The sequence below is a fragment of the Leopardus geoffroyi genome, chromosome B3, assembly GCF_018350155.1.
Source record: "Leopardus geoffroyi isolate Oge1 chromosome B3, O.geoffroyi_Oge1_pat1.0, whole genome shotgun sequence".
NCBI lineage: Eukaryota > Metazoa > Chordata > Mammalia > Carnivora > Felidae > Leopardus > Leopardus geoffroyi.
In genome coordinates, this window is record NC_059337.1 from 21,521,831 (window position 1) to 21,544,937 (window position 23,107).

The 23,107-nt window shown below is 43.6% G+C and overlaps 1 protein-coding gene across 11 annotated transcripts in view; it reads right to left on the minus strand.

Moving 5' to 3' along the window:
* Window positions 1-23,107, minus strand: part of TRPM1 (transient receptor potential cation channel subfamily M member 1) — a 137,940-nt gene that overhangs the window by 85,183 nt on the left and 29,650 nt on the right. For 4 of the 11 annotated variants that reach the window (XM_045448886.1, XM_045448888.1, XM_045448881.1 and 1 more), the window contains exons 1-2: window positions 11,453-11,658; window positions 7,826-7,878 (exon numbers count right to left, since the gene is read on the minus strand). The exons of 2 other annotated variants lie outside the window; for them this stretch is intronic. In XM_045448886.1, coding sequence (XP_045304842.1) covers window positions 7,826-7,878; window positions 11,453-11,597 — 198 coding nt within the window. In that variant the 5' untranslated portion in view covers window positions 11,598-11,658. Of the gene's footprint in view, window positions 1-7,825; window positions 7,879-11,229; window positions 11,298-11,452; window positions 11,660-23,107 lie in introns of those variants that run through there. 5 more of the 11 variants (XM_045448880.1, XM_045448879.1, XM_045448877.1 and 2 more) reach the window with 3 other exon arrangements.

Here is a 23,107-nt window from a genome sequence, read left to right on the forward strand (position 1 = left end):
AAATAAACATTAAAAAGATTTTTTAAATTAAGAATAAAAAAATAAAATGAAGCAGATGCTATGGAAAACAGTTATGGTACCTCCTCAAAAATGAAACTTAGAATTACCATATGATCCAGTAATTCCACTGTGGAGCATATGCCCCAAAGAATTGAAAACAGAGTCTCAGGGAGATATTTATACACCTGTGTTCATAGCAGCATTATTCAAAATAAAATGTGGTTTACCTATATGAAGCAATATTATCAGTATTCAAAAGGAAGGAAATCCTGACACCTGCTACAATGTGGATGAACCTTGAGGACAGTACACTAAGTGAAATATGCCAGTCACAAAGGACAAATACTTATATGAGGTGCCTAAAATAAATTTGTTGAGACAGGCACTAAGAGTGGTGGGTGCCAAGGGCTGAGGAGGGGAAATGAGGACTTAGTGTTCAATTGGTAGCGTTTCAGTTTGGGAGGATGAAAACGTTCTGGAGTAGATGGTGATGATGGCTGGACAGCAGTGTCAATGGACTCAATGCCAGTGAACCATACTCTTAAAAATGATTCAGATGGTAAATTTTACATCGTGCGTATCTTACCACAACTAAATATAAATTAAAAAAAAAAAAAAGATATCTAGGTTTCACTCCAGGCCCTGGAATCAGAATCAGGGTGTGAGAACCTGTATTTTAACAAGCTTTTGAGATCCATTGCCCATGTGGTCCTCAGCTTCCCACTGCTCTATTTGGGTCCTCCCAAGCCAGTCCTCTCAAGGAACTGCAAGTTCATGCTGTAAGGGAGATAAGTCAGAGGAGATGTCTCTGATGTCAGTGCTGGCATCTGGACATCCAGGGAAGGAATCAGTGCTCAGAAGGCATAGCACTATTGGGCCTGCTGTGCCTTTCTTGGGTGATGGGCAGGGTGTCAAAAATTCAGTACCTAAGATAAATAGCATCTCATACAAAATTTTATTTTTTGATTCGTTTTTTTAAAGTTTGTTTTGAGAGAGAGAGAGAAAGAAAGAAAAAAAGAAAGAAAGAGAGGGAGAATCCCAAGCAGGCTCCACACTATCAGCGCAGAGCCTGATGCAGGGCTCAAACCCTTGAACCATGAGATCATGACCTGAGCCGAAGTCAAGAGTCGGACGCTCAACCTCCTGAGCCACCCAGGTGCCCCATTTTATACAAAATTTAAAAAAGATAAATTCAATGCCAAGAATCCCTTGTGATCACGATATCAACATTTTAAGGACAGGTTGTTGCTCACTTTATGATCTTGCCTTGTTGTGCGAGGGTTGTTTCCGATCAGCTCACAGCTCTTGGGCTGTGCAGCCAGCATGTCCCCACTGGGCAGTGTACGAGGGTTTACTGTGTGACAGGCCAGCACGTTGGGCAGCGTGAGGCTTTTTATATAGTCATGTTTTTTGACTGTAGAGTTCTTACTTTTCCCACACGGTTTAAACATGAGGGGATATTTTGGTAAGTGTATATAGGACACTCATTGTTCTTTCTCCCACAGACTCCAATATGGCTCAGCATGGTGCCCACAACAGGTCACTGGTAACCATGGCAGGTTGGCCCTCGCTGGCCCACACAGTGGCTGGAGGACAGTGGGGAGGCCCGTGAAGAGTGTGACAGAGGACTTCAACTACCTCCATTTTGACCTTAGCTGGTACTTTCTAACTGATTAAGTTCTCCTTTCCAGCTTGTCTCTTAACTCAGGCAAAAGACCTGCTGGGCAAATCATCCCGTGATGGGAAGAGAAGTAAGTTCTGTTCTGATGCCAACGAGCCCCCGTGTATTTGACCCCAAGACAATGATGAATTGACGTTCACTGCCCACTTACACATTCCCACTGGCTTTTGTCCCACATTCTCCCTATTCTCCTTATATGTCCACGTTCTCTAATACCTGGAAGTATTTTCCGCACTTAGGAGACAGTCTTGGAGACTCTAGTCCGCTGTCTTCCTGGGGTTGGCCTTGCTGAAATAAATTCCTTTCTTGTTTCACCCACCACCTGCCTCTCTGCCTTTGGATTTTGCCAACGGGAAATGGCCAAAACTGGTCTATTTGGACCAGGTGCTCTTGCACCCCAGTGCCCTGGTTACAAGTGGACCTGGCATCAAAATGAGAAAACACACTGTAGGGGGCCCGGTGGATATGGGTGGGAGCAGCCCTGGGAGTCACCCTGTAACATGGTCACCCTATAACATGAAGAGGTGCAGAGGCCACTGGCCTGGGCGATGATCCACCACAAGGACAGAGAAGCTTCAGCTATAGGGCCCCACACCCACCTCTCTAAGACCTGAATCTTGATTTGGAGCTCACATTTTCCTATTCTTTTCCTTTTAGAGATGGCCTCAAAAGCTTCATGCCTGGGGCACAGGGTGGGGATGGGCTGATGGCATGGGGGGATGATGTGGGGTTTTTTCCTTTGCTTAGAACTTAAAAAAACAACAAACCCCACAAGCATCCCTCAACTAATATATGCTCAATGGAACAATGACAAAGATTTAGAAGTGTCTAAATTGAGGGGCGCCTGGGTGGCTCAGTTGGTTAAGCATCCGACTTTGGGTCAGGTCATGATCTCATGGTTCTTGAGTTTGAGCCCCGTGTTCGGCTCTGTGCTGACAGCTCCGAGCCTGGAGCCTGTTTCAGATTCTGTGTCTCCCTCTCTCTGCACCTCCCCTCTTCTCTCTCTCTCTCTCTCTCTCAAAAATAAATAAACATTTAAAAAAAGGAGTGTCTAAATTGAAAGTGATTCTCCCTCCTTCTCCCTCTAACCCCTAGCCTCCAGCAGTGACCCCCACTAACGGTTGCTGTGTGCCCTTCGGACATTCTCTCTTGTTTATTCCAACACACATACTCTTGTAAAGAACTTTTTAAAAATGACAGTTCAGTGATATTTGTGGGCATCTTCTTGAGCCCTTGTGAACTAGGGAAATTGAAGGGATTCTGGGAAGGCCTGCTCTTCTATTCATGTTAGGACCTGCACCCCCACCCTACACATGACTTAATGTAAGTCCTCCTCGTAAAGTCAAGGAGTTAATGATTTCTTTGGAGACTTCCAGCATGATGGATAACATCTAAGGAGTGACCGGTGAGGTTGTCCTGTACATTTTCCAAGACCACTGACTCCAGACACCATGACACCAAGACTCCTGGCTCCTGAGCACTTGTCCCTGCTTTGACCAGTTCCTGGATGCCTGAGAGAACACATACACCATCACCATCCTTAATAAATACCCCAGACCCCAAGCAAAGACAAGACTTACTCTCCTTTCCTGAGTCTTCCAGACACTCTGTCTGTATTTGCTCTATGTTTTCAGTAAACTCTGCTCTCACTTCCTCTAGGCTTGCGCTTGATTTCTCTCCTGTGGGAAGCCACGGGCCCTCTTGGCTGGTCCTTGGACCCGGCCAGCCTGCATCAGTTGTACAGAGAGCTTCCTCAGGCTTTACCCAGGTGCATGGGATTCTACCCTGTGGCACCACTAGGAGGCAACGCCTCCCTGGCATATTCCTCGTGGAGTCACACCCTGGAAAGAATCTTCCCAGTGGGCTTTACTATTAAAGTCTTTTCTTTGGGTTAAGGCTTTGAAGGTGGTCCCTAAAGTAAAAATACAATAAAAGGTGTGGTGGTGAGAAAACGACTCTGGATTCTGTCATACTTGAGTCAGCTCCCAGATTCACTGTCCCTTTTCCTTTTTTTTTTTAAGTTTATTTATTTATTTTGAGAGAGAGACACACAGAGAGAGAGAGAGCGAGCGCAGGAGGAGCAGAGAGAGAGGGAAAGAGAGAGACCTCCAAGCAGGTTCTGCACTGTCAGCACAGAACCCGATGCAGAGCTTTAAACCTGTGAACCATGAGATCATGACCTGAACCAAAATCAAGAGTGGGACGCTTAACCAACTGAGCCACCCAGGCACCCCTGGACTCACTGTTTCCTATCTTTATGACCATGGCCAATTTATTTAACTTTCCTAAGCCTCGATTATCTTGCCTGTTAAGTGGGATTGTTGTAAAGATTAAACACAGTTTAGTGTGAAAAACCTCAAGCCCATTGTCTGGCAGAGATTGGTATTCAGTAAATAGTTTTTGAGTGTCTTAAGTAAGCATAAACTGAATGAAGTATAACAAGGGTAAGATTTTAGCTTCCGTTTAAATGCCCAGGGTCTTTCAGGTAGGGTCGGTGGGCGTTGGAATACATTGTTCTTAATTCCCCTGTCAATGGCAGAGGAAGCAGGAAGCCTGTGGGAAGGCAGGACTAAGAGTCAAGCCCAGGCCTGGCCAGCTGTCCCCAATGTCAGGGACACTTTGATGAGACAGGGATCATTCCCTTCCAAACTCACGGCTCACTCACCAGCCCTTAAGAATGTCAGACACAAATCTTGGTTTGTGTTTTTCCAAGGTTTTCTTTTACCAGTGTTCTTCCTCCCTGGCCTCATAGCAGCTCTGTGCCGACAATATTATCTAAGTCATGCTAAGTCGGTTTCCTGCGGCTCCTGGGGACCAGTGTGCACGCATTAATCGGCAAGCACCTCTCATATTTCAGTAGTGCCTGTGCAGCAGATTGGCTAGTTTGCAATAGTCAACTCCCAGAGACTGAGAGCCAGGATGGGACAGATTTTGTTAGCTAAAATGCAAAGGGAAGTTACTCAAATAAGAGGCCTAAGCGCTACTAGCAGAAGGGAGGTGGGGAAGGGGCATAAGCAGAGAAAACATGGGTTTTGTTTGGCAGAACCAACAGTTACAGCCAAGGAGACACCAAGGAAACACCAGCCAAGGTGTTTCACTCACCTGAGAGCCCCTTGCTAGATGGGTCTCCCCTGACAGCCCCTTACATGAGACAGTTTGAGCCAGATTGGAGTTGAGGACTGCATAGAAGTACCTCACCCTTCCTCCTCACCCCTGAGTTGTCCTGAAGTTACCTTTAGCTCATTATAATACTAAGATCTCCTCTTGTGGGTGGAGTTTTCCACCATTTTTCAAACATACAATGTATACACTAGCATGTTGACAGTCTAGGAATTGACAGTCTTGCAGAATTGAACCAAAGTGCCTAAGTAATAGGATATGTATACATTCCTTAACGTATATGCAAGCTCCCCTACCCTCCCCCTGATACACTGAAAAAAAGGTTTCTATACTAACTCCACAGGGAGATGGTGCTTTGAGAGCCATCTCCCTGTCTTCTCACCTGCAACAAATAATAAAAAGTTCTTTGCTTTCAACGGTTCCTTGGCTTGTGTTCAATATGCTGCACCCCAAGTGGCAAACCCCTTGAGTCCTGTTACAATTTGAGGAAGGGGCGAGGGGTCTGGCAATGATAGGCGCTCCTGCAGGGGCCACTCTGGGAGGTGAGGACTGGGGTGGGAGCAGCTGTGTAGATTTGGGTGGGGGGCTGGGTGTGAAGGAGGGGGCATGGCTGAGCATCCCAAATGGGGTTCTCATTTGCTGTGTTCTTCTAGATCTATGTGACCATTGTGGTCTGTAGTGACCTGTGACTCATGGCCAGTGTCTGGGCTGATCATGTATTTATAGATAAGTGTTCCTACAGCACAGCTCAGCATTGAAAACTTGGGAGGGTTACATCAGAGGAAATATGTCTTCAGAAGTTCACTGGGACCTCTGTAGCCCCAGACCACCTTGTGTGACATGAGAGAAAGCCAGCATTTGTGTATTTCACACTAGTAGCTTATGAAGCCCCCTCACCTGGTAGGCTCTGCTGGTTCCAGGTGTACTGAGTGCACTCGGCCCTCGGGAGCTCCCAGGCGGATACACTGGCATTGTAAAGTTGTGCATGGTGTGGGGGGACAGGGCTTCTCCCTGGGGAGGGACTTGCCAGGTGGGGAAAACAGGGAGGGAGCTCATCCTTGAAGCCTGAGGAGAATTCAGCTGGGTGCAGGAGCAAAGGGGAAAGGCGCTCTCAGAAGAGGGAACAGCAGAAAAAAGGCAGAGCCCCTGATCCCATTTCTCACTGTGGTCACGATGACTGCCACACTGAATTGAGATGCAGTGGCTGTTGGGGGGCAGAGGTCTACAGAGAACACGTGCTCCCCTCACTGTGGTTTTAAATATGAGGAAACTGAGGCAGTGGAGGGGTTAGGGCTTTGGTAGGGACTCTGGGAGGTGAATGGGCACTAGGAGAAGAGACTGGGTCATGGTGAAGCCACCAGTCCTGGCTGGCCTCATGCCAGGCAGCTGTACTTGACTCCTGTGCACAGCCCTGTCCCTCATCACACATCTGTCTCCTCTGGCTGATTCCAAATGCTTTCTCCAAAATGGGCAGATGCTTCTGAGCTCCTCCTTTTAAGGAGGATAGAAGGCCTTTTGGCATCATCTGGAGAAGCAGAGCAGCCACATGCTTGAGTCTATCAATTCTATACTGGGGTTTACTCCCAAAATATGCTCATGCTCGTGTGTACCAGGAGACCCCACATGCATGTTCCCATTCATGAGATCCCCAACAAATAGCAACCCAGATGCCCAGTTGCAGTAGGACCTGTAAGTCCATCCCCACATATTCACATGAGGGAATATTACATGGCAACAGAAACAGACAAACCACATCATATGAATGGCTCTCAAAACATAACCCAGAGCAAAAGAAGCAAATCCCCGAGGGGACACACAGTGTGAGTCTGTTTATATAAAGTTCAAAAGCAGAAAAAGCTAAACAATATATTGCTTAGGAATACAGATGAAGCCCAAAATAAAACAAAGCAAAACTCTGAAAGAATCCACAAAAAAAAAAAAAAAAAAAAAAAAAAAACACAAAAAACCCTGCTACAGCTAATAAGCAAAGTTAACAAAGTCGTGGGGTGCAAGATCATTAACCCAAAATCAGTTGTGTTTCCAAACACCAGCAGTGAAGAATCCAAAAAGGAAATTAAGAAAACAATCTCGTTGATGATAACATCAAAAAGAATAAAATATCTGGGAAAACGCTTAAACAAGGAGGTGAAAGACCAACACACTGAAAACTAGAAGACCTTTTGCTGAAGAAAGGAAAGAGGGTCTGAACAAATGCAAAGACACCCCATGCCCCTGGTTGGAAGACTCAATCCCACACAGCTGGGGATGGATAGGGATGGATGGATGAAACTTCCCTTGCCCCCATCACCAGCTCCTCCCTGATTGGGAACCTGGGAATTGCCACAAGGGTCTCAGGGGCCCCCTCTGCAGCTCCCCCTCCTGACTGGCTTGCTCAGGAGGGCAAACTAGTTGGAAAGCCAGTGTGTATAGGGCCTCCTTGACGTTACCTGAGAGCTCAGTCTGGTCTTCCCTGGCTGGGAGGGCTCAGACCAGCACCCATGGGAGAGAGGATTGGAAGACCAAGGCTGACCTCCCAGTACCCACCTAGCTTCCATGGGGAGCACCCTCTCCTTTTCAGTGGTCTTTTGCCACTCTTTAGGTGGACTTCCTCTCCTAGGACTCCCAGGACCTGGGAGGGTGCGCCACACTATTGGCGGTGTGTGTGAACAAGGACTGTGTCCTTCAGGGGCTGTGATGTTGCTGAGGCCACAGGGGTGGGGAGGGACCCTGGGTGGCACACCAGTGGGAGTGAAGTTGATGTAGCTCAACATGATGCCTGTGGCAGCCAGCTCAAGAGCCAGGCTGCTGGGGCTGGTCCTTGCTCCTCTGCTCATTTGCTGTGACAGCACTTAGTAGACAACACCATATTAATAAAAGACAGTGTAATAGTAATTGTACAAAAAATAGGAGTTCGGGTCTTCATTGAGAGTTTTCTGCTGACCTCAGGCAAGATGCATGAGGAGTTTGTTTGCTCATTGGCCTTTCTGGTCCTGCCCTGCCAACTGAGGAACAGGGAGCTCTCACCCATGCACAGCCCCGCTCACCGGAGACATGGGCTGGAACCGTCAACATTTGAGCTGTAAAAGTGGACATTTAAGAGACAAGGAAGGGTTAGCACAACTCCTTGTTTTTACATCTAAGAGAACTCAGGTCCAAACCCCAAGGCTGCCTGGTGGCTAAGGATCTGCTTCTCTCTCACAGACTCCTGGCAGCATGTTTTTGGAGGGGATCTGGGCAGTACCTGTCACGGGGTCAAGCGAACATACACTTTGACCCAGCACATCCACTTCTAGGGGTTTATTATCTGGAAACATTTTTACACATACAGAGGCAATATATGGATGTTTATTCCAATATATTTTGAACCAAGTGAAAAATTAGAAGCCTCCAATTTTTTTTTTATCTCAATTAGGAAATTGTTAAACCATTGATGATAGATCCAACCATGGGCTGTGCAAGTATCAGATACTCTAAAGTAGAACTTTAAGTTCTAAAGTGTAAATGTCTTTATTAATTGGAAAAAAAAAGTTGTACTAAGATCTTTCTGGTATGATCCAGTTGTACAAGAACAAACCTTGATATGCAAAGGTCTAGAGCTATGTTGCTCAACATAGTAGCCACTGGTTATATGCAGCTATTAAGCACCTGAAATTTGGCCCATCTTAACTGAGATATGCTGTGAGTTCAAGTATAAGACAGCAAACTACCATTTTTTATGTCTGATATTAGAGCTCAAAAAAAGTGGGGGAGTAGTATTTGGCCAAATTTTGAAGTACAAAACAAATGACATATCATTAATAAGTTTTTTTTTTTTAGTAATAACTACATGTTGAAATGATAATAGTTGGGATATGTTGAGTTAAATAAATTCTAAAATTAGTTTCACTTATTTTAACATGGCTTTCCTTTTTTAACACGGCTACTGTACAATTTAAAGTTATGTCTGTGGCACAGTTGACTGGGAGGCACTAGTTTAGAACAATACACATCAAACCATCAAGCGTGCTCAGCAGTGGGGCTAGGGGTGTTAGGACCTTCATCTGGCTCTTCTGCACTGTTGTACAACTTTATATATTTGTGTATTACCTCTCCAATGATTAACAGAAAAAAGACGCTGTTGCTGTGACTCCTGGCCAACATGCTTTCCACCTCATCATGCCTGACACATTTGCCCTCCCTAATACCCAATCTCTAGGGAGGGCCCATGGCCCATGGAGAGAGGCCACCTGCCAATTCAGCATTAATTTTACCTTGGGTCATAGCAAGTGTGACCAACCCTTAAGGAATGAACACAGGACTTCCTGTCTCCCTGCCACGTTTACGGGGAGAGCAGACCAGATGGGGTGAGAGCCAGAAGCAGTGGGGGGAATGGGCAGGCACATAGCAACAAGAAGACCTGGCAGCTGGGAAGGGGAGAGCTGTGGGCTGTCATTAGCTTGTTTTCTTTAAGCTATCTCTAGCATTGGAAATGTATTCTTCCCCCTGACATAGATAGCAATTGAAGGCACAGTTTCTGGAAAATAGCAAGATAAATTGTGGTGTTTTCTGTGGGAGCCTGGGAAAATTGCTCCTGTTTGTGATGTGTGTCTGGGGCAATGAACCAACCATTTCCTGGACCCTGGTTGCTCCCAGTGGATTCTGTAATTCATTCACCGATTGCAGAGTCTAATAGAGCTAGAAAATGAGGGGCATAGCAGCCACCGACTGCCCGGGTCCCTTTGCATATCAGTGTGTCTCTGGCTACTACCTTTTTAATGGAGGCATTAAGATGTTGAACCTCATTAACTTCTAGGTTGTGGAAGAGGATCCGGGATTGGATCCCATTATTCCCCTGGATGGCCGCCTCTATTTTCCCAGGCCCAGGTTTTGTGTGCGTGATGTGCGCACACACGTGCACACACACACACACACACACACACACAAATTAGAGGACATCTTGAAAACATTTCCAATCAAAGCAAAAGGGAGATTTCTAAAAATATCAAATGCTCCAAGTAAGAGGATTTTAAGTTAATGGAAAGTGTGTTTTGTTTTCACTTAGTTCACTACGAAGATGACTAGCCACTTAAAATGCCTGAATATCATTCTGTTTCTTGTACTTATCAACTTTGCAAAGCAAATAAGTGGGGTTGCAGAGAGCCAAACCAAACAAAATTCCAGACTTCTCCTAGAAAATAACCAATAAAACACAAACAATTACAGCAAACGCTTTCAACATTAGTTGACGTTTCCAATTACATTTTCTGGAGCCTGAAATACACTGCAGACAGTGGCCAATTTATGCTATAAATACCATCGCAAATGCCATGAATTAAAACTGCTGCTGGGTAGCGTGCAGAAAGATATTTGGCGAAAATTGCCAAAGACAATCCTTTGCGAAATTCAAACCTGTCTGAAGTCCGCTCCTAGAGAGGCTGGTGTCCTTTTTAATTCCTCCCTAAATATTTAATTCAGACAGAGCAAATATATCATATATTTTTCCTCCCTACCTCTCTGCCCTCCTTCATTTTCAGTTCCTATTCCTCATCAACCCAGGAATGACTCTTGTAAACATTTCCATTCTTCCCCACCTCTGCCCCTGCCTGCTCCTCATTATTTCTGCTACTTTTTGCTAAACTTAAAAAAAAAAAAAGGTATAATTTCTGGTAACAAAAGGAAAATGTATTTGTTATAGAAAATGATTAAAGTAAAAGAAGAAGAGGAAATATACAAATCTACCGAGGAATAAATAAACATCACCCATATGGCTTTCATCCTAGAATAACAACAGATAGACTTTCAGTATATTTCTAGGTTTTTGTTTTTTTTTTTTCTGGGAACAGATTAGACGTGTGTGTGCGCGTCTGTCATGAAAAGCATGTTCATTCTGCACATTATCATTATACATTCTTCTCTGTCCTTTTGCAAGTAGCCACATTATATTTCATCCTGTGGATAGACCATGGTTTACGTGCCCAATCCTCAGTTTTGGACATTTGGGTTGTCATGTGTCTCACTGTAGTAAACAATGCTATGTAAATCCTGGCCTACCTTCAGGATTCTTTCCTCAGAATGGATCCCTAGACGTAGAATTGTACTTGGGTGCATACTAGTCAACTGCCTTTCAGAAACTGGTTCTTACTTCCCACTGGTAGTGAGAGGGAATTCCCACCTCCCTTCACAGTCCTGTGTAGTAGAACCTATCTTTTCCCTGAGCTTCCCCTGACCCTGAGGTTTTAACTAGTAGATGAAATATCAGCTGATGAAGGCTTATAGATATAACCCCTGCCCCCTGCCCCGGAAGAACTTTAGCGATAGCAAGGGCTCACGGGAAGAGGCACGCTCTCCAGGAAGCACAGGGACAGAGGTAAGATGCTAAGAAGTAACAGTAAGCAGCAAGGAGGCTGAGCCCTGGAGCTGGGGCTTCTCTGCGGATCCCTGGCACCTACATTTAGAAGCCAGCTCTGAGGAAGCCTCATCACACTGGAGCCTGGTGTTGGCCGGCTGACACAGGGCTCGTTCCCTCAGGGAATCATCCTGGCGGCCTTGTCAGCTGAGAACAGATACACCCTTATCCAGCCAGTCTCAGCAGCAGAGGAGCAACAGGCCCCAGGAAGCAAAGCCCCCAACCTGAGCTTCCCTGCACCCGCGCTTAGCCCCACCTGAGCTTACCTGCTACAGTGGCAGAGCGGGGAGGGCCCAGCCTGGCCTCCAGCTTCCTCCTCTGGCCAGACAGGAAGCTGGCTGAGGAGGGCCCACGCTTTAAGAGGAGAAGTCCACATGAGGAGCATGTGAGTGCCCGTGCCGGGCCCCTCATGATCCTGGTGAGGCAATGGCCCCATGACCTCGCTCCCAGGCCAGAAAAGGAAACCAGGGCCCCATGTTGCCAGGCTGCTCAGTGTGGGATCCCATGAAAACAGCCTTGGGATCTGAGAGAGGTGGGGGGAGCCAGAACTTTCCCTTTGAAGTGACCCTCCTCCCCCCCGCCAGTCCTTCCCCTGCTAGAAATGTCAGCATGGTTTGCATAATTGAGACAATTGGACATAATCGTTCTTTCAGAAGCCCCTCATCAGGCGGGCAGTGCCCGGGCCCTGAGGAGCTGGGAGAAGGCAGCACATGGCACTAATCATCCGTAATCCTTTCTCAAATCATCTGAGGCTGAGCCAGAGCTCGAGGTGAATTCCAGTATGCATGCAGTGTGAGTCCCACATGACTCCCGTCCCCATCCGGGCGTTCCTAACCCCCACTGTCCCCATCCTACCAGCAGCCTGCATGACCCGTATCCACAGTCACCCTAAAACCACCACGGGGGGTGTACTGTAAGAATGGGCATGGTTATTCCAGCTTTCAGTGAGCTTTCTCAGCCTAGCAGGAAAAGAGATCAGCCAAACCCTGAAATTCTCCTCCATTCAACCCCCTAGGCAGGGGCTTGGGTCTCCCTACACACTTGTGGGTCTCCCGGGGCGCCTCTCTCATTTCCAAGAAGAGTGCACAGAAGTGCAGACAGACTGGATGCAGCGGCAGTTAGGGCGGTTTCCATTTCGTAGATGAGGACACTGAGGCCTCCGAGTGAGTGTGTGAGGTGGAGCAGGAACGTAAGTTAGCCCCCCAGAGCCCTGGCTGGGGTGCAGCCTGAGCCTGGGGCCATGTACCCACCCTTAAGCTGCAGGAGCCCACTCCCACACCTGGAAGACACCCAGGGGCTCAAGGAGCCTCTGACTTCCAGAGGTGATGCTGGATTGTGAAGGTGGATGAGGCCATTTTCTGCGGAGGGGGTCTGTCCTTTGCTTTCCATCAGCTTCCCTCAGGTATGTGCCTACCAGAGGTGGACAACTGTGTCCCATGAGAGTGGGGGTGAAGCATGACTTCGCCCATGTATTGCTGATGCATGCAGCCTGGGGGCAGGGCAGTGCTCACCCAGCGGCAGGGTTGTTTTCCTTGTAAACTTGTGGTTGGCTCTAGATAGACTCAATGGGCTTTTAGCCGGAGTTCCTCCAGGGGCCAGAGGGGCTCTGCAATGGCGGTATTTCGGATGGCACAGATTAAGACAGAATTATGGAGGCAGGGTGTTCCTGGGGTGTCAAGAATCAAACTGGGAGGAGCTGGGAGGCCCCCCATGGCAGGTGAGGGTCTCGCCTTCCCTAGCGGCATACTCATGCCCCATCGTGGCTACAAGGTAGAGAAACTTGGTGTTCAGTGCCAGTGAGCACCCCCATCCCAGCCGGCCAGTTAGTGCCTCTCCAGACAATGGGCCAAATGGGCCCTTTCTGGGGTCAGATAACATGGAGAGAATGAGATTCGAGCCTTCCCAAAGTGAACATGCCTCCTCCCCAGAGCTGGCACAGTGAGGCAAGCAACCTGGAATTGCCATATGCAATGTGGTGGCCTGAGCCACATGTGGCTGCCCATCGACAACCTGAAATTCACCCAGTTCAAAATGCAGTGTGCTCAGAGCACACAACACATAAGGTGGCCAAGACAAGACCGGTGATAATGATTTCATACTAATCGCACATTGAAATGAAAGTTTGGATGTTTTGGGTTGAATGAAATGTAGTATTAATTTTTTTCACCCACTTCTATTTATTTTTTAAGTGACTGCTAGAAACTTTATTTTTACTTATTTAAAATACTTTTGAATGTTTTTATTTACTTAGAGAAAGAGAAAGAGCAGGGGAGGGACAGAGAGAGAGGGAGGGAGAGTATCTCAAGTAGGCTCCATGTGTCAGTGCAGAGCCTGAAGGGGGCTTGAACTCACAAACCCTTAGATCATGAGCTGAAACCAAGAGTCAGATGCTTAACTGACTGAGCCACCCCGGCACCCCAAAGTGACTACTACAAACTTTAAAATGATATATGTGGCTCACATTATATTTTTGTTGGCTGGCGCTGAGCCAGAGCTGAGGGAGGGAGGGGATCCCAAGCAGAATTCTCCTTTCCAGAAGGTCTCGTCCTCTGTGCACGGCATCTGGAAGGATCCAGCACTAGGAAACCATGCACGAGAACTGTAGACATGCCATTAGCATGTGAGGATTGTTACTCGTCCAGAGAGCAGTCTGAACCAATGATAATCGTACTGATACTAGTGACGAGGAAGACACACAGGCCAGTTAACTGGTGCCAGGGCTGTCTGTTTGTGTAGTGACCTACCCAATTGGTCACCCAGCCTCAGAGGTGGCGCATTTCTTATCTCGGGTAAAGAATAAGGACACTGAAGCTCCTAGGGAACAAGCAGCTTGCCTGTGATCACAGTTGGGGAGAGGATCTGGGACAGTGACCTGTGTGGTGACCTGTGTGGACCCCTGAGAAGGCAGCAGCAATCAGGCAGGGGGAGCACGGCGTGGAGCCAGCAATTGCACTCTGTCTCTGGGGTCTTGGTTTGGGTTCCCCTCAAAGGAGACTCTGAGACAAGCCCATGATGTTTCTCGTGCTGCTCTGTGCCCTGCATTTCCTGATGAGTAAGTAGTAAGATCTCAAGAGCTGTTCAGATTCAGAAAGAGGTTTTGGACAAGACTCACTGGTGCCACGTGTCTTTCCATCAGGAGGCACCTGTTTGTCTGCTTGTCCATTTTTTGTCAGGTTAGGGGATCATGGTGATGATCACCTAGAGCCTTTATATCACTAGAACTTGCAAAATGGTGATCTTTAATTCTACCATTCCTTCTTCATTTATTCGCTGGAATTCACTTAGAAAGAGAAACTTCCCCTGACCAAATTGGTTATTGTGGTTCACACAGGAAAGGCAAAAGGTTTTGGTTTTCAGAGTAATGAGTTAGTTCCCTGGCATCATCTCAAGGTGACTAATGTGTTTCTTTTCTCAGAGTGTCAGTATGAATTCATGGATGGAAACATATTTGATGCATTTCAGTTCACAGCAGTAACTTTCCTTATTGTTGCTCAAATGGTCCCAATGTCACATTGGCTCTTGAGTCCTTCTGGCACAACACCAGGAGTCTCTGAGAGTGCTGTTGCTGTCTGGGATGAAAAGGTGTTTCAGGCTTACCTTGTGCATTTCTTACCCTAGACCTGGATGTGGCCATTTTTCCAAAGACTATTTCTAAATGCCATTTTAGTGGGAAATGGTACTTAGAAATCAGTATCCTCCTTCCGAATTGAATTGTTTGTAGTCCTTGCAGTGGCAGAATGGTGATATTTGTATGTGCACATTCGTATAATATACATATTGTATACAACACATAGATTATATTTATATGTAAGATATGCATCATGAGTTCATACTGATAGTTCTAATTCCAATTTAGAAACACAGCTAATTTACTTACTTTGCCCTAATACTAATTACTAATTTACTTATATGTGTCTCTTTGTGCTTATGCTGAATCTTATTCCTAATGACATTTGTTTTATCCTAGATATAGTTTCAGACCTATAATGCCAATATTAATGTTAATGACACAATTACTAAATGCAGTTTAAAACACTGTTTGTTGTTCTTTTTGACTGTAGGTATATACTATTAGAGTTTTTAAATCTCTTAAAATGATTCTTCTCAGGGTGGTTATTCTGCAAACTTGATACATGGTTGGATTCACTTCTTTAATTTTCCTTTGGATTTTTACAAATTGGTTTGCAATTTAATTTTGTTTTATAATTATATGAAACATTTATATTATTGCAAAACAAAAACTGCAAACAAGATTTATCCAGAAGTATCTGGCTACTTTATCTATCTCTTCCCCTTATCTTTCCCTCCGGACAAGTAAACTGAAAAAAAATTTTTTTAATCTTTCCACTTTTAAATATTAGTGTATGATATTAATTCCATATATATATATCCTTCCTTCTTTTTTTCACATAAATGGAAGAGTACTTTCTGTCTTCACTTTTTCTGGGAATTAGCCACTCCTCATTTCTTTTTGTAGCTGTATAGCCCAAATCTTTGGGTGAATACATGTAAGTTGATTCAACTGGATGGACATGTGGGTGTTTTTCAGTCTTTACAGGTCTCACAGCAACAAAAAGCCATGCAACACATTCTTTTGCGTTTTGCCAGTAATCTTGAGTCTAGATTCCTAGAAGAGAGATTGCTGTAATTAATGGTAAATGCACACGTAATTTTGCAAATATTGCAAAATTCCCCTCCATGCAGGTTACCATTATGCGTTTCCACCATGATTTTAAGAGAGTTCTGGTTTTCCCACAGCCTCATCTATAGAATATATTGTTAAACTTTGGATGTTTGCCCATCTTATTAAGAAATGGTGTCTCAATATAGTTTTGGTCTGTAGGTTTCTTTTCTTGGGATGCCTTTGTATGGGTTTTGGATCAGGGTAACACTGGCCTCATAAAATGATTTGGGAAATGTTCGCCCTCTTCTGTTTCCTGTAAGAGTTGGTGAAGGATTGGAACTCATTCTTCTTTACAAGTTTCATAGAATTTACCATAGAAACCATCTTGGCCTAGGGAATTCTTTGTGAGAATTTTTAAAATTAATAGTTCAATCTCTTTACTTTTTTTTATAGATTTATTCAGATTTTTCTATTTCTTCTTGAGTCAGTTTTAATAATTTGTGTCTTTCCAGGAATTTGTCCGTTACATCTGGGTTTTCTATTTGTTGGCATGGTCTTCAATTATAATTGTTTTTATTTCTAGAGATCAGTAGTAGCATCCTTGTTTCATTCTTGATTTTGGTAGCTTGAGTTCTCTCTTTCTCTTTCTCTCACTGTCAATCTAGTTAAGGATCTGTCAAGTTTGTTGATCTTTTTAGAGAACCAAACTTTGGTTGCATTGATTTCTTCTGTTGTTTTTCTATTCTCTTTTTTATTTCATTCCTTTCTAGTCTTATTTATTTCCTTCTGCTTGGTCCAAGTTTAGTTTGCTCTTCTTTTTTTAGTTTTCTGTAGTTGAAGGTTAGATTATTGATTTGAAGTCTTTCATTATTAATGTAGGCATCTAAAGCTATCAGTTTACCTCTGTGCACTGCTTTAGCTGAATTCTATAAGTTGTGGTATGTTGTGTTTTCATTTTTGTTCATCTGAAAGTAATTTCAAATATTTTGGTGTGACTTCTTTAACCCATTGTTTGTTTAAGCCTGTGTATAGTTGTGAATTTCTCAAATTTCTTTCTATTGTTGATTTCAAATTCAATTCCACTGTGATTGGAGGATATATTTAGTATGATTTAAATCCTTTTAAACTTATTTAGTCTTGTTTCATGGACTAGCATATAGTCTATCCTGGACAATGTTCCATGTAAACTTGATAGAAATATGTATTCTGCTATTGGGTGGAGTGTTCTATTCCATGTCTAGAAGTCAATGTAGTTTTAATTTGCATTTATGTTACTATGAGTGAAGTTGGGCATCTTTTCTTGGGCATCTAAGTGCTTTCTGAATTTTTACTTCTGTGAACTTTCCACATCTCCTACTCATTTTTTAATAGAGTCTTTTTCTTCATATTTAAAGCTTGGTCATGTAAATTAAAGATGGTGAACTTGTGACTGTAATAAAGTGGCAAATCTTTTCCCCCAGTTTGTCATTTGTTATTTGTCATTCAATTTTACTTACATGTCTTGGCCTCTTGCTTCCTTGCTAGTCACAGTTCATCAATTTACTTCACCACTGACATCATCTTTTCTTTTCTTTTTATAAAGTTTATTTATTTATTTTGAGAGAGAAAGACATTGCGAGCAGGGGAGGGGCAGAGAGAGAGAGAGAGAGAGAGAGAATCCCAAGCTAGCTCCATGCTGTCAGCACAGAGCCCAACATGGGGCTTGAACTCACAAAATGTGAGATCATGACCTGAGCCAAAATCAAGAGTCAGATGCTTAACTGAGTGAGCCACACAGGCACCCTGACCTCTTCTCTCTCTCTCTTTTTTTAAAGTTTTTATTTTAATTTTAGTTAGTTAGGATACAGTGTTGTATTAGTTTCAAGTGTACAATATAGTGATTCAACCATTCCATACCTCACCCAGTGCTCAACACAACAAGTACATTCCTTATTCCTCATCACTTATTTCCCACCTCCCCTCTGGCATCCATCAGTTTTTTCTCTATAATTAAGAGTCTGGGGGCACCTGGGTGGCTCACTGGGTTGAGTGTCAGGCTCTTGAGATCAAGCCCTGAGTCAGGTTCCACACCTGGCATGGAGGCTGCTTAAGATTCTCTCTCTCTCTCTCTCTCTGCCCTTCTCCCCTTCTCCCCTCCTTGCATGTGTGCTCTTTCTCTCTCTCTCTCAAAAAAAGAGTCTGTTTCTTGATTTCATGCTCTCTTTTATTCTTTTTGCTTGTTTGTTTTGTTTCTTAAATTCCACATATGAATGAAATTATGTGGTATTTGTCTTTCTCTGATTGACTTATTTTGCTTAGCACTATTTTCTCTAGCTCTATCCACATCATTGCAAATGGCAAGATTTCATTCTTTTTTTATGGCTAAATAATATTCCATTGCATATATATACCAAATCTTCTTTACCCATTCATCAATTGGTGGACACTTGGGCTGCTTCCATGTCTTGGCTATTATTGTAAATAATGCTGCTATTAAATAGATGTACACATATCCCTTTGAATTAGTGGATAATTCTTTGGATAAACATCCAGCAGTGTGATTGCTGGATCATCAGGTAGTTCTATTTTTAAATTTTTGAGGAAACTCCATAGTGTATTCTACAGTGGCTGCACCAGTTTGCATTCTCACCAACAGTATAAGGGGGTTACGTTTTCTCCACATCCTTGCTAACACCTGTTTCTTGTGTTGTTGATTGTGAGGTGATATCTCACTGTAATTTTGATTTGCATTTTCCTGATGGTAAGTGATGATGAACATCTTTTCATGTGTCTGTTGGCCACCTGGATGTCTTATTTTGAGAAATGTCTGTTCATGTCTTCTGCCCATTTTTAAATTGGATTATTTGTTTTTTTTGGTGTTGATTTGTGTAAGTTCTTTATATATTTTGGATACTAACCCTTTATCAAGTATGATATCACCATTTTTATACTGTGCAGAGGTGTGAGAATGACAGATATGACTTCCAAGGTTCACGGACTAGTGAGGGAGATGGTGTCTGTACAAACACATTTGAAATACAAGGCAGATTATAGGAAGCATTCTAATCAGATTTGCCAAGTGGTAAGAAAATATAAAGGGAGAGGACTTATTAGGAGAAGGAGGAGTGCTTCAACTAGACATGTTTGAGCGGAAGTTTAGGTGGAAAATTTGAGGAAAGGAGGCACTTTAGGCAAAGAGCTGGAGGAGGGATAAGCAGAACCTCAGGCAGGCTGGCAGACCCTGTGAATTGGAGCATAGTTCCCAGACAAGGACGAGTGATAGGAGGAGAAGAGGGATGACTGACCAGGCTGGGAATAGAAGGCAAAGTGGGAGATACCTGGGGATTCTAAAGGCTCAGGCTAGTACCGGCCAAACAGAAGATTTATAAATCCTGACCTGGAAGTCTTGTTCCAGATACCTTGCTTATCAAAGTTTTATTTGAGGTAGGACTTATATCCATGTAACAAAATATATTGCTGCTGGGATTGGCTGCACAGCTGAGTTTCCACTTTCCATACTTCTGGATTATTTACCTACATTTTAAAACAAGAGAGTGCTGACTTTTGAATGACTTAATTGGCAAAATCTCTGACATAAAGAAGCTGAGGTGGTAGATTAAAAAGATACATTTGCTTTGTAAATGAAACTCGTATTTCATCGAACAATGCCTCTGCAAATGAAGAAGGTTAGAGAGGAATTTAATTTTAGTATATGTGCTGCCAAAGTGAGCACTAGAGAGGTATTTTAAATCTTTGATGTTGTTATCAAAGATAATCACAAAAATAAATCAATGAATAACTAGATTAGTCTGAGACCTATAAGTCTATCAATGCCTTTTATCACCATAAACTCTGCCTCCACTTCTCTGTCAGTTCTCCACTGACTGACAGATAAACAAAGTAGTTTTTTTCCACTTAGGGGAGCTAAGATCCTCAAACATTTGTAACACGGGCTGTGGAAGCTCCACTTCCTGAAAGGCAGAGAGGTCCTTCCTGGTGCGTCTCAGGAGCTGAGTTGGCCAAAATATGCTGGTCACTCTCCAAAGGATTCCTGGCCCTATTGGCAGTTGAATATTGGCAGCAGCCTTTTCACACAACCCTTCTCCATTCCACACGGCTCCAGGCTTGTGGGAGCTGGAGTTCTTAACATGCCTTCATTGCTGGTCATTCTGCAATGGAGAACACAGGCTCTGGAGAGCCTACCATGGAGGTATCAATTGGAGTATCCCAACTGGACAATGGCTTCCTGTCTGATCATGACAGCTTTCTTTTATTTTTTTTCTCTTTTCCCTTCTTATTTATTTATTTATTTATTTATTTTTGGCAGTAGATTATATCCCAATGTTGGCAGATGACGTGAGGTAAGATACCAAGCACATGGGTGAAAAACCTGCCAAACGTTAGTTTTTAGTTTCCAGAATAATCTCCACAATGAAAATAAAACTAGTGACTTTGCAGTGGAAATAACCAATTCTGTCAAAGCTTTGTAGAAGTCTTAAAATGGCATAAATGTCAAGAACTGGTATGGCCAGTCTGGACACAGAAAGGCAGTCTGCTTGGAGTTGCTGCGGGGTGGCCTGGTCACGGCTGGAACTTCTGGAAGTTACACACACACACACACACACACACACACACACACAAGCATTATCTGAGCTGGTTTTCCTTCTCACAAAATTCCTGACATCTTGTTCATCCACCGGTCCACCAACCACATGCAAGGAGGCCCAGTGGATCACAGTGCTGGAGTCTCTATAAGTCTGAATGTAATGTTCTGCCCTCTGGTGGGACTTCACGGTGCACTTCCAAATTCCAAACATACATTGTGGCTGATGCTTCTTCAATCTTCCCTGTGGAGCAATGGCAAATCTCCCAAAATGTGAGTCCAGTTATATGAAAGTCACTCTGACCTTTTCTTTCTTTAAGACATCTGTGTTCCTGAGAAGAAACTTGGGCAGCAACCATGGCAAGAAGTTATTTCACCTCTGTCTGACTTGGTTTATAGCAGCTGACTGCATGAGAAGAGCAGATCTCTGGGAGATACAAGGATGTGCATGAGCCTTCTCACAGATCAGTCCTGAAAGCTCCCTTGGAATGTGTAAAGGTCCTATAGGCTGCGCTCCCCTCCCCTGACACCTGGCACAGAAGTTATTTATTATTTCATGCATCATGCCTCACTGGAAAGGGAGAGCTCTTAATGGTCTTCAACATAATCTCTGACAAGTCTCATCTCTTTTGAGTAATGCTTCATAGCTACTAAAATTTGGATTTTACCCAATCTGGTTTCAATAACCCATAAAGCAAAAAAATGCACTCAAAACAAAAATTTAGGTGCATCCAGTAAATCTCAGTAAAGCTTTAAGCCAAAAGTTCTGGGAATAGAGTGCCCTTGTTACATGAATCTTTGTTTCAAATAGCAGAAAGACTGAATTTTAATCTTTTAATAAAAATCCTTTGAAAAGACTCTGAAAAATAGACCAAGGCAGGCTGCTAAGGAGTTCTACAGAGTGTGGAAACATCAGGAGAGATTCTGGCATTCTATTTTTTTTAATTTTAATAGACTTTATTTTTTAAAACAGTTTTAGCCTTTACAGACAAATTGGAGAGATAGTATAGAGAGTTCTCATATACCCTGTATTCTTCTATTATTAACATCTTATGTTATTATGGCACATTCATACTATGAAATAGATACATGTATGAGGTATATATTACTACAGTAGCATATATACTGTGGTATATTGTAATTAATGAGCTAATATTGATATATATTTTTTTACTTTTAGAGAGAGAGAGAGAGAGAGTTCAGGGGAGAGGGGCAGAAGACAGAGATAGAGAGAGAAAAAGAAAGTGAGAGGGAATCCCAAGTAGGCTCCACACTCAGAGTGGAACCCGATGCAGGGCTCGATCCCACAACCCTGGGATCATGACCTGAACTCAAATCAAGAGTTGGACACTCAACCGACTGAGCTACCCAGGCATCCCAATATAGTATCATTAACTAAAGACTATATCCAGATTAACTAAAGGGCCACAGATTAACTACATTTGTGTTGTTTTCAGTTTTATTGAGATATAATTGTCACATAACATTTGTAAGTTTAAGGTATACAGCGTGTTGATTGCAAAATGATCACTGCCATAGTGTTAGCTACCATCCCGTCTTTGCACGTAGTTACCATTTCTTTTTTATGGTGAGAACATTTAAGATCCATTCTTTTGGCAACATTCAAGTATATGATATAGAGTTATTACTATCATCACCATGTTGTACATTAGATCCTCAAACTTGTTAATCTTATAACTGGAAGTTTGTACGTAGTGACCAACATCTCCCCATTTCCCCCTACCCCAGAGCCCCTGCTAACCATCACTCTATGCTCTGTTTCTCTGAAAATCTAAATAAGTTTAACTTTTTTAGATCCCACATGTAAGTGAGATCGTATTGTATTTGTCTCTGACTTATCTCACCTAATATAATGCCCTCAGGATCCAACCGTGTTGTTGCAAATGGCAGGATTTCCTTTTGTCTCATGGCTGAATCATTCTATATTTTAAATATAAGTACTTCTTTCTCAGTTGACTCAGAAAGCAAGCAAACAACAAACACTTTGGTTAAAGAGATCGTTAGTAATTAGTCCCAAATTTTCCATTGTCCTGGGAAACTGCTTGGCTGAGGTTTTCCCTTCTCATCATACCCAGTTCCTTCCTCTCAAGGGGGCAATTAAACTTTTTTTTTTAAGCCACTGGGATGAAGAGGAGTGGTGTCTAAGAAGTCACCACCTCAGAGATGCTGCCTCTTACAGTATTGCATCTGCCCTGGAGAAACATTCTTTAAACTTTCAAACTGAGCTCTTAGGAGCTTGGACATTCTGAAAAACAAAAACGACCCCAGGTGAATTAAATTGGGGCAGCTCTGCATACTCTATTTTCCTCTTAGAGTCACAGTGCATTTTAGGATATTAAAGGCTCTGAAAAGTTATGCAGTTAAGAAACCTCTTAACTTTTACAGAGCCCAGCATTTCCTAAACTCATTGACCCTGAAATCCTCCTTTTCTTCTAAAATACCTCTAAATATCTCAGAGCCTAAAGAAGGATTTGGGAAGCCCCAAACTCAGGTAACCATGAACTTAACCATCTGAGGGGCCCATAACTGTTCTGCGTTGGAGGAAACTGCCTCCCCAGGTTTCCACTCAAATGTCTGGAGAATGGTTCTTGGTGGTCACTATTGAGGCCTCCCTTGGCTTTGGTGAGATGGGATCATGTCCCGATATGGATTCTATCTAAATAGCTCCCACTGTGACTCACTGTGGCCCAACTG